The 10,785-nt window shown below is 41.1% G+C and overlaps 1 protein-coding gene across 1 annotated transcript in view; it reads right to left on the bottom strand.

Annotated features, from left to right (window-relative positions):
• PROSER2 (proline and serine rich 2) overlaps window positions 1–10,512 on the bottom strand; it is a 13,472-nt gene extending 2,960 nt beyond the window's left edge. The window contains exon 1 of the mRNA XM_009649454.2: window positions 10,333–10,512. Coding sequence (XP_009647749.2) covers window positions 10,333–10,512 — 180 coding nt within the window. The remainder of the gene's footprint in view (window positions 1–10,332) is intronic.
• Between the last annotated feature and the right edge of the window lie 273 nt (window positions 10,513–10,785).

The raw sequence follows: 10,785 nt of genomic DNA, 5'->3' as shown, positions 1-10,785 counted from the left end.
AGCAGGAAACGAGCACGTCGACCAGAGAAGAAGTGATAAATAATCACTTGGATTATCCAGTCTTCATTTTCTATGAGTCACTGCTCTTGATTAACTTGATTAACACAGTATCACTCTGAGAAGCTAGGCAGCAATGCGCAAACTCTTTTCCCTCAGCCTACACCCTGGGAAACACTCACTTTTCCAGAAGCTTGGAGATGACAAAGAACGATTAGGAAAGGCACTACATTAAGACAATGGATACAGGAAAGATATTTCCCAAGAGAGCTGTGTAAATTCTGGAAAGTCATTAAGTATTGTTGAAAAGTAAGGAAGGTTTTTCCTTTTCTGGATTGAATTGCTCTCCCACTAGGCATATACGGGAAACTTTGCCATCGGTAACTTAACAAGGCAGCACCAGCAAAGCAACACAAGACAGTTTCCTTTCTCTTATCTACTTTTTGCTTCTCCAAGGACATCTGATTGTGCATGCAGGTAACAAGACTAGTTCTCAATGGAGGACTGGGGAAATTCAGGTAAATATATAAAGGTACGCAGTGCAAATATCTAGAAGGTAGACATGTTCTTGCTAGGGCAGCACAACTTGCTTCAAACTCACCGTGCCTGTTCAAGTCATCATACATGAGGCTACAACAGGAAAAAAATGCATGCAGCTCTACCTGTTATCTCAACTCCTTGTGCAAAGCTTTTATCCCCATCCCCAGCATTAAAAATAAGAACAACTTAATGCCTATTGATTAAAAACCATGAAGTGCTGCATTGTACCAAGTGGCAGTCTCTAAGCTCTCAAAACACTACAGATGAGAAAATAAATGCCTTGGGGCTCTTAGTTGCCTTCTCCTGTGTGGTCAAAGATTTTTCCCTATAAATAAATGAATGAAATACAGAAGACAGACACGCAGCCTTTCAGTCATTCTTAGTTCAGACACTTCAGGACAGGTTTGCTTATCCATGGCTGCGATCGCGTGAACACAGCAGTTTTCAGTCACAGCTGGCACAGTTTTCTGTTAAAACATTAGACTGAAGTCTTGCAGGGAAATACAAAGTTGGTTTCAACAAGAGGCTCATTGTACATCTACACTTCTGGAGATTCAGATTTAGTGTCATCAAGGTAAACACAGTTTGATGGCCGAGAGACACATGCAGAGGTATGGGGTACCTGTAACTCAGCCTCACCATCCACCGCGCACTGTCAGAGTAAGTAACTTATTCCAGCTTGCAGCAAAAATGCTACAAAAGCTTAAATTTGGATGCTATTTGCAATTGCCTATTTAAAGCAACTAACTTCAAAGGCTGACGTATTCCACAGCTCGCACCCACTACATGGCAGAACTCAGTTTTCAAAGGCCAAGGAAAGTTTTACAGCTGCACTTGAGAAGACAGACAGACAAGCCTTCTGTTTTTTCTTAATGGATGTTGCAATCTCCTTCCTTCCCCACCCAAATACTCATACGGCTGCTATGTCTAGTAGGCGAGAGAATGACAGGAAAGGAGCTGTTGTTAGGTAGGTCCTAGCTGGAGCTGAACAGGACTCCAAGAAGCTTTTGTTGTGGGTGAGCTCATTGCAAGAGACAGACTTCCGCAGGCAAAGAAAAAAAAAGGGGGGTGGGGTGGGTTGTATTTAAGAGGTTCATGGTGGCAACAGATCCAGAGTGCGGTACAGTTCAGAAATGACTGCACCACACTTTGTTCATTTAAAAGAACAACTGCTCCCACACGAGCTTAACTCATTTGATCAGAGCTGAGCAAAACAGCATGTGAATTGAAGCAAAAGACTATCAGAAGCCCTTCCATACATCCACTTTTGTGCTCCAAGATTGAGAGCTTTTCCATGCCAGGTAAGATTTGCAGGAGGACCGGTCAGCAGAGCTCTGCCTGACTTACCAACCCTCACGGATCCTGCTAAAGTGAGCAGTTTCCCTTTAGGTGACAGATCTGGAGTGACTAACCATCCCTTTGCCAATGCACTTGTAGTAAATGGCATACCTAGATTTGAAAGGCCTCCCTCATCTCAGTTAGCACTTTGAGCTCTTTCCTCATGCAGTTTTCCTTCAAGATGACCAATGTCACATTTCCTCAGGGGGAAAAAAAAAAAAAAAAGGGAAAAAAAAAAAAAAAAGACAGCAGCTCTAGAGAATAGGCAGCATTATGGCAGGTCACCATACTGAGATGCATCCAGCCTGGCTAGAAACTCCATCAGGCAAGGCATGCTTCAGTTTGAGAGACAAGAAAATAATCCCATTTTAGACACCCAAGCACGGTGAAAATAAACCTACTCAAGTTGGTCAAACCAAAGGATCGCAGAAATGTAAAGCAAGCAGTGACTTGCTTTACCACTGGTCTGAAAACAGTGGGGTATTATAAAGTGCCCACTTGTATTACTTACATTATAGCAAAGCTTTCAGAAAGATGGGAGGAATTTTCTTGTAGTCAACTGGTGCCAGTTTTAGCTAAGGTTACCAAGTCTACTTGTATTTAGTTCATTTTCCACATCTTCCAAGTACTGGAACAAGTTCATATTCTGTCTGGGATGGTTTTCCAGGCCTCCTTTCTGCTTGAAGAACCTGGGCTTCTAACAGTCAAAGCAGAGTCTTTTCAGCTACTCTAGTTATTCCCCTCATACTTTCTACCAACTCCCTACTCTTAATACACAAACACACCTCCCAAAACTAAATCTCACATACACCTAACACTACTGACTTTAAAAGACAGCCTAAATTTGGAACTTGAAAATTGTGCCTTAGCTGAGGATTAAAGACTGCTTGGACAGAAGAAATTTGGGATGCAAACAGCTGAAATAGCTGAGTATGCTCAGCTGGCATTAATATTTCAGATCCCTGTACAGCCAAACATTTCCTGCTTACGCCAAACAGGAAAGAGTCTGTTATGAAGGTATTTGGTATAAAAGAGGAAAAAAAGAAACAAGAAAAGAAAAGAAGAGAAAACAAGAACAGAATCTGTTTCACAGAAAAGGTCCCCTTCCTACCTGTCCCAAACAGTGACTTAATATCAGAGACCCACAATTTTTTCACATGCATCTGAAGAAATCCTTAACATCACATCCAGACCTAGAATCCCAAGACCAGCACAGCTTTGACAGAACAGCAGAGGAAATCCCAAGACACCTGCAGTGGTTAAAAATGAAAAAAAGGGGGGGGGGAAAAAGCATTCTTCTGAAAACTGCTAGAGAACCAAATGGTACTACCCATGTCAAACAGTTAACACTTCAATCAGCAAAATACCAGGAGAACAGTGGATTCATCATCAGTCACTTGACAGTGCCAAAGAATTAATAGGCGCAGTTCCATGGGAGAGAAGGGACTGAATGCTTCTCAAAAAACCACAAAGGGAGCAAACTAGTCTAATATGTAGGAGGAAGAGACCGATGTGGCACCACTCAGGCCTCAGCCTGCTAATAACAAGGCAGGCGATTCTACTCGTAAAAAGAAAGGGGGGAAAAGAGAGAGCCTTGCATGCAGGAACACTATCAGAACAGGTACAAAAGCTTCAGCGCAGAAGAAAAAGCCAAGTACCTCTGATTATAGTTATAGAAGAGGGAAACCGAATGGATCATACCTCTGCATTGCTTAAGCCAGAGGCAAGTGAATTACAGATAAGAACAAGAACTACCATACCAAATCAGACCAAAAAGTCCATTTAGCTCAGGAGCCTGCCTTCACCCACCAGTAACACACAGGACAGGGGAACAGGGGAGAGCATTGCTGTAAATCGGATGGATTTGTATTTTTCTTCCCTGCATCCTTCCAGTTTCCAGCCATACATGGCTTAAGGATTTCCCAGCTGCATCCGCATCTGTGTACTTAATAGCCCTTAATGAGCTTTTCTAGCAAGAATTCATCTGTTTAAGCCCATTTAAATGGCTGGCATTCACAGCATTCTGTGGCAGTGAGTTCCAAAGTTTAATTGTGAGTTGTGTCAAAAAGTACTTCCTTTACAACCCACTATCTGATGATTTTGATAATACCATTTCATTTGGTGAAGACTACTGTAATGCTGAATGTTGTTTTCTTCAGTTTATTAACATAATTGTACCTGTATGCTTCATAATCATTAGCAAAGCATGTAATCAATAGGTCCTACGTGAGGAAATAAATGATCTAGAAGTATTTAAAAAATAAACTAGATGAAGTCATAAACTGATTAAATCACTTCTAACCTACTTCTTAAAAAGCAAACTAAAGCAATGCAAGATATACATAAACTCTGAAGACATCTCTCTGGTTCTCAAAGTTAGTCTGATCAGCTTATAATTCTTTTTCCTTTTAATTTCTATTTTAGAACAATGTTGATAAAATTTGGGAGACGTTTCAGGCAAAAACTGGTTTTTTTTGCTGTTTTTACAAAGTCAAGTCATTTCACACCAATCTTATTTCTCACAAGAGGGTTATTGACTTGGCCAAAAGGTACGAGCGCCAGATGTCATATACCTTGATTTGAAGGCTTTATGACAAGGCCCCCCCCAAAATACACTCATAGATGAATAAGGAAATTGTTCCTAGATGAAGCTACTGCAAGTTAACTATGTAACTGGGGGGCAGGGGAGAGATTCTTATATTTGAGAAGTAGCATGATGTATCATAAACTGTATAATGAAGCAAGACAAGTCCTGAACAGATTTATCCCTATACCTCTAAACTTTTGATACTTCACTAACAGCAGTAGGCAATTAACTCAGTATTTGTTAATCCCCTTATGCTGAAAGATGTTGCTGCAAGAACTAGGTAGGACAGAATGAGACCTTCGTGAGCCATGTAAGCGTGCTGGTAGTCCACAAGATGAAATTCAGTTGAAAACCACATGAATATAAGAATGACAAACAATGTCTAAGTGGCAATATAAGACAGAAGGAGCTGCGGGTCAGTTTAAGTGCCGGAAAGAGAGTGCTGTTCAGGTATGCGAATGTCATTTTGGGATATATTAACCAGGGTGATGAAATAACAGCACATCCTCATTCAGAACACAGAGTTCACATTCAGTCCCTGAACTTCGGAAAGGATGCAGCCAAGCTGGACAGGGTCCAGAACAAAGCAAGGAGCGCTGAGACTTTAGCTGCACAGGAAGGCTGGAAGAAGGGAGCACATCATGTTTTAAAACAGGGAAGAACAGGTGGTAGGCAGACACAGCCCCATATGTATTTTAATATATTAAGTGCTGACCACTATGTGCACTGAAGGCGAGACAAGTTAAAATTGGCTTTCACATTACAGAAACTCTAACCCAAGTATTCCTTGCAAAAGAAAGTGGAGTACAAAGAAACTGCTCTGGAAGTTTAGGAATGCCTATCAGTGCAGGTTACGGAGCAGAGCTGCCCACCTGCTGGAATAATCTTTATCTACCAGATGCCACTTTGAAGCAGAACGATGCAGTTTATAGATCCTGATGGCAATTTGCACTCTATGCACATTCTCACTAGCACATTTTACAGCAAGGTAGCTCCTTGCTAGAGTCAGGCTCTTTACCTTAGTTCTACAGTCATAGTCCAAAGCAAGCAGTCCTCAAGCCCTTCTTCCTCTCTACTTCTTGCCCTGCTGGTAGGAAATTTTATTTTTCTAAGGCATACTGCTTCCAAGTCATGTTAATATCAGTTCAAAGGGGATGAAGCATAGCACAGCTCTCTCCACATCCTGTAAGGAATGGCTTCCACCTGCCCAAAGACAGCTGAATCCATAGAAAGTACCAGTCAAAAATTCTTCTCATTTTTTTGTGTATTGTTATTTGGTAAAGTATTTGGACATTGTGAAAGACCCTGTAGTGCAGTAAAGCCTGCAGAGCATTGGTATCAAGGGGAAAAAATCCCCCACACATTAATTTTATGAAAGGAGCCCTTCTCAGGACTTTTCCCTTGAACGTACCCAAAGCGCAGCTCTGCACGCTCCAGTTGTGAGAAAAAAAGGTGGCAGTGGGCTAACAGACACACAATCTGTCCTTTTTCAGTAATTCCTAAAACCACGTTGAAATCTCAGGACCTCTTCAGAGAGGCTGGAGCAAAGACATAGTAACACAGTGAACTTAGAAAATCAGGTCTGTGGCATTTGAATTATCTGTACTGATCCAAAAAAGGATAAAGGTCATAGTTTTTAGGCTCCAAGAGACATCGTAACTACAAAATAACCAGGTCAACCCCAAGTTAAGTGGCAAGCTCAGGCTACTCACAAGATACTTGCTCTTCTCGTCTGTGTTACCAGTGCTCAGAATGTCACCTGTACTATACAAGGTGTCTGCTAGTGACAAACCATCTGGGTATAAAGTCTTGTTAGAGCCACAGAGGAAGCTCGTTTGTAGAAATAACAAATGGAACAGGCAAGACATCTTTTTAGAATCATGGCCATCTGCCAATTTAAGCCACTTGATTAGAGAAATAGGCACTTGATCAAATTCTAGAGGTCACCACTGCCCCATAAAGAGTGGCGATGAACTGTGGCATTAACTGAGGATCTGTCTGGACCAAAGGCAAAAATAAATCTAGAAAACCCACAAAAAAACCCCCACAGCATGATCCATTGAGAATAACAAGGAACTCACTATCCCTCAAGCCTATCACTCAGTAAGACATTTTCAGATACAGGAGGTATAGCACTAAAGCCATCACAACAGAGCCAAGGCACTGCCACAGCTTATTACTAGTGCAGCTCCAGGTAGCACAGCTCACTTCAGGTACAACCAGCACCTTCTGGAATAATTTTCACAGGTGATACTATTGTCCTAGCATGTTATTCACACCTAGAAACTAAAGCAATTACTCATGGCTGAGAGTAGATACACAGTACAATTACCAGAGTGGTGCACTGAAAAAGGACTGGCTTTAAGAAGTCGGTCTGTGCCTAGTCGGTCAATGGAACAAGACAGACTGCTTCAAAAAGACCTAGTTTCATCTACGAATTAAGTGTCCTTAAGTTGCTGCAACTGTATTTCACTGCTTCTTAAACCACGCATCAGGGAGTGTCATTCGAGAATGGGTTTTGGAAGTCAGAATTGCCAAGCAGAACAGAGTGGTTTTATCTTCCCCACCTTGGATAGTGCAACTGATTCCATGCATTGAGAAGCTATACTTGCCTCATCCTTCTGCCAAGCCCATGTATGGATACCACCTTCATTAAAAAGAAATCAGAATCTATGTGCAAACTCATGTCCTTGTCTATAAGAACTTTTATGGTTATAAAAGTTGGTGTGAGGTGAAAATATCAAGGCAAACATTCCTCCCATCTAAATGCAGGCTCCTGTAACTTATCTTCAGCTGCTGTCATAAAAGTTGGCAGCATAAATCCAGACCCAAACATCCATCATTTATATGGAAAATTCTACTGCAATCAAGACAGGACAGCAGCACCTTGCTTTGCATTTAAAAAAAAATAAATTTGGCTTTAAGGACTGCAGTTGTCAAAGATTAACTAAAAGCATCATTGTGTAGGTAAGAAGCAGCTGAGAAATCTGGCAAAATGAAACTGAACTTGCAACCGCTGACTGGCAAGAATCACACTCACAGAATTTTAAGACCTTTTTGGCACATGGCAATTCATGTCCATGTCCTAGTCATTCCCACACCGACAACCAGGTCCACAGCACGTAATGCCAGAGCAGACATGCAGTATGCAAGAACAGCCAGCAGTCAGCCAAACCAGCTCTAAGCAGTCAGCGTAGGCTGAAGCTGGTTCAAGTGTTTGTCTCTGTTATCACATCCTTAGGTTTGTTTGAATTCCACAGATGCAACACAAAGGTTATATTTAGTGACTAATGTAGTTTGACACAGAGAAGCTTAGGAGCCTCTTTTTTTGTAATCAAGTAGGAAGAAACCTGCAGCAGTACAGGCCTGTCATAAAAACCACTGCTACGCTTCTTTTCTTTGCAAGGCCATTAAAAAAAAATTCAAAGTCAACCCTGACCTTCATTATTGTGTCTCTAGGTGAGCAGACCCAGAAAAGTGATAAATTAAAAGGCAGGTAAGTCTGTAGTTGCTTCTGTTATGGGGCTATGAAGGTTTGGTGTGCCTGAAAATCTGCCCCTTCCTTTCTCAGAATCGGTCTAGTAAGAAATTATTTGTCTACACAAAGTTACCTATCCCCTCCTTGTTAGGCCATCAAAGCTTCTGCATCTCCTGAACTTTTATAATGAAACTACTGAAGTAAGAAGTTAAGGTCTCTAGAAGCATGTTCCAGCAACTATTGTTTCCTATTACAGGTCCCCTGATCTGCTTAGTGGACTGTAAAAATCATGCTTTTAATGCACAGTTACACAAGGATACAGGAAAAGAAATACTCAATATTGCTCTTTATCCTGAGGATTTCTAAAGCCTGTTTCAGTTCTGAACAGACAAGAGGTACCAGCCAGTGGAACAATACTGTTTTCTTACATCAGATCACAAAGAAGAAAGCTCTGAGCAGCACTAAAGACTTGAGCCCTATTTACTCAATCACAATTGGCAGAGCTTCCTTCATATTCAGTTCATCACCAACCTCTTCTCTAACACAGAAACTGAAATTACGCCTTTATTGAAAAGAGTTTCTGTTCCCCAACCTGTTATTCCCTAACATATACGAGCCGTCAGCCTTATCGGACATGCCACCTACTATACTGCTGGAAGAACAGTCATGGAAGAGGATCTGTGGCACTACTTGTCAGTACATGCTTCACTTTCTTCATGCACAAGCTCAAACAAGACAAATTCAAGGCTTTGGGAATGTCTTTTGCTGATGCACACACGTCTGATGGGAATTGCCTAAACCTGCATCCAGCTTTTACTCCATCTATAAATTACTGCATTACAGAGTAGGAAGGGATTCCAATTCTAGCTGATGCATCATTGTATGGGTTATCACATGGTAAGATCTAGTTAGACTAAGGGAATCTATGTTATTTTCTGACACAGCAGACTCAAGGCGAGACTGTACAAACATACCGATTTATACATAGCCTTGTTATTCAATACTGATTTATCCGAGTGACCAGTCTCATGCCTGCCACTGCAGCTAAGAATAAAACTCATGGCAACATGATTGGCTACTAGTTTGATAACCTGGAAAACTGGAATCGCAGTAATGCATAAAATTAACTTTTATTTCTTTAACAAAGCGCAACTCCCTGTAATTCTCCAACATCCAATCCGTTTTCATATAACAAACAACATACTCTAAATACCAGAGTCCAAATGGTGTTCTTGGCTACTCTCAACCTCCCCTACCCTGACCCGTCACAACTTTGTTCTAGAGCAGATCAGAAAAAGTTAAGGGACTAAATTTAGTAATATGTGGTTTGTGTTTTAACTAACAACACAAGCTGCCTTAAGGATACAGCAGAATATTAACCAAGTTGTGTTTTCATCAGAAACAACCAAGAAGGAACACCTTTAGAATTACCTCCATTGCCAAAAAGCTCACGAAGTAGCACAAGATACTGAGCATTTCTGAGGTAGATAGATAAATACAGGTATCAACTTGCCAACTTGCTTTCATCACTTACTCTTTCAGAGCAACAAACTACTCCACTAAAAGGAAGCTAGCAGGGAAGGTAGAGATATGGAAAGCCTAATTCCACATTTAAGGGAAGAGAGATTTAGATTCCCATTCAGGGAAAGCATATTTACCAGAATGCTCTTTCCTCAATTAAAAATGGATGCTTTTTAAATGATTGTGATGATAAAAAAATCACGCAAGGGAACCATACCTGCTTTCTAGGCTTAGCCTGTCACAGTACAAACAGTACTGTTGAGTTCATTGCCTGAATCATCCTGCTAATTGGAAAAATGCAGAAGTGCATCCTACTCCTTCAATTACTCACATGCTATTTAAATGGCTACACACTCATGTTCACTAATGCGAAGACAGCTTTGTTTATGGTGATGTAGTTGTTACTCACCTGATTACATGAAGGTGGAATAAGCCAAGACTTTTGTTCAGTAGTGTCAACAAGGAGCTTAAGCAAGAAACAACATATTGAACCAATACTATCCTTAAGTTCCTTTACGAGCTACTTAAAGCGAGGGCACAGATGTGCACCAAACTGTGCACTACACGCAGGTGGTTGCATCGAGCTGCCCAGCACAGCGTGTGCTCCTTATGGCCGTTCCTGGTTGTCTGGGAGGAACGGCCAGAGAGAAGCTCTCTCCAAGCTCTCACAATCAGACCAGAGTAACAAGCTGTTGTACCAAATCAGAGCAGTTAACAAACCTTTCAGTTTGTTAACAACCAAGACCACAAACCACCATTTAGGACTAGAAAGGGCAAAAATCAACACTTAATTAAAAAAAAAATCCTGCGATGTGAACAAAGCTAGTAATGTAACTTGTATCACTAAGCATAAGGCTCATTAAACACTTACCAAGGCAAGATTTCTGCACCTAGCTTGGCTGCCACGATTTTCCACGCCGCCACCCCTTTCCATGCTCCCAAGTGCGTGCTTTGGAGAGATTTCGGATGCCATTTCAGGAGACTCTGAGATGAGATTTCTAGGCATCACACCCTCTTGACTTATCGATCCTGATGCAGCACAGAATGCCATCAGCGTATTACGTAGGGCTGCTAGCTTTATTCATTTCTGAAAACAGAGAACAACGTGTTATATTCAAATCTGTTTTTTAAAATATTTTAAAAGGAATGGAAAGTAAATAGTAAAAAGGGTCTCACACAAGTTAATAACTGGCATATTTTTATGCTTTAGAACACACCTACCACCCGTGGGCACCTTTTAAAAAAAGTTAAGTCTTATTCTAAAAGGTGACTTCAAAAATCCAATGTAGCAATGTTCTGTACCCCATCTTGTGTGCTTCCAAAA

This window comes from Egretta garzetta, unplaced genomic scaffold, assembly GCF_000687185.1.
Source record: "Egretta garzetta isolate BGI_Z169 unplaced genomic scaffold, ASM68718v1 scaffold291, whole genome shotgun sequence".
Taxonomy (NCBI): Eukaryota; Metazoa; Chordata; class Aves; order Pelecaniformes; family Ardeidae; genus Egretta; species Egretta garzetta.
This window is presented reverse-complemented; position numbering and strand designations above follow the sequence as displayed.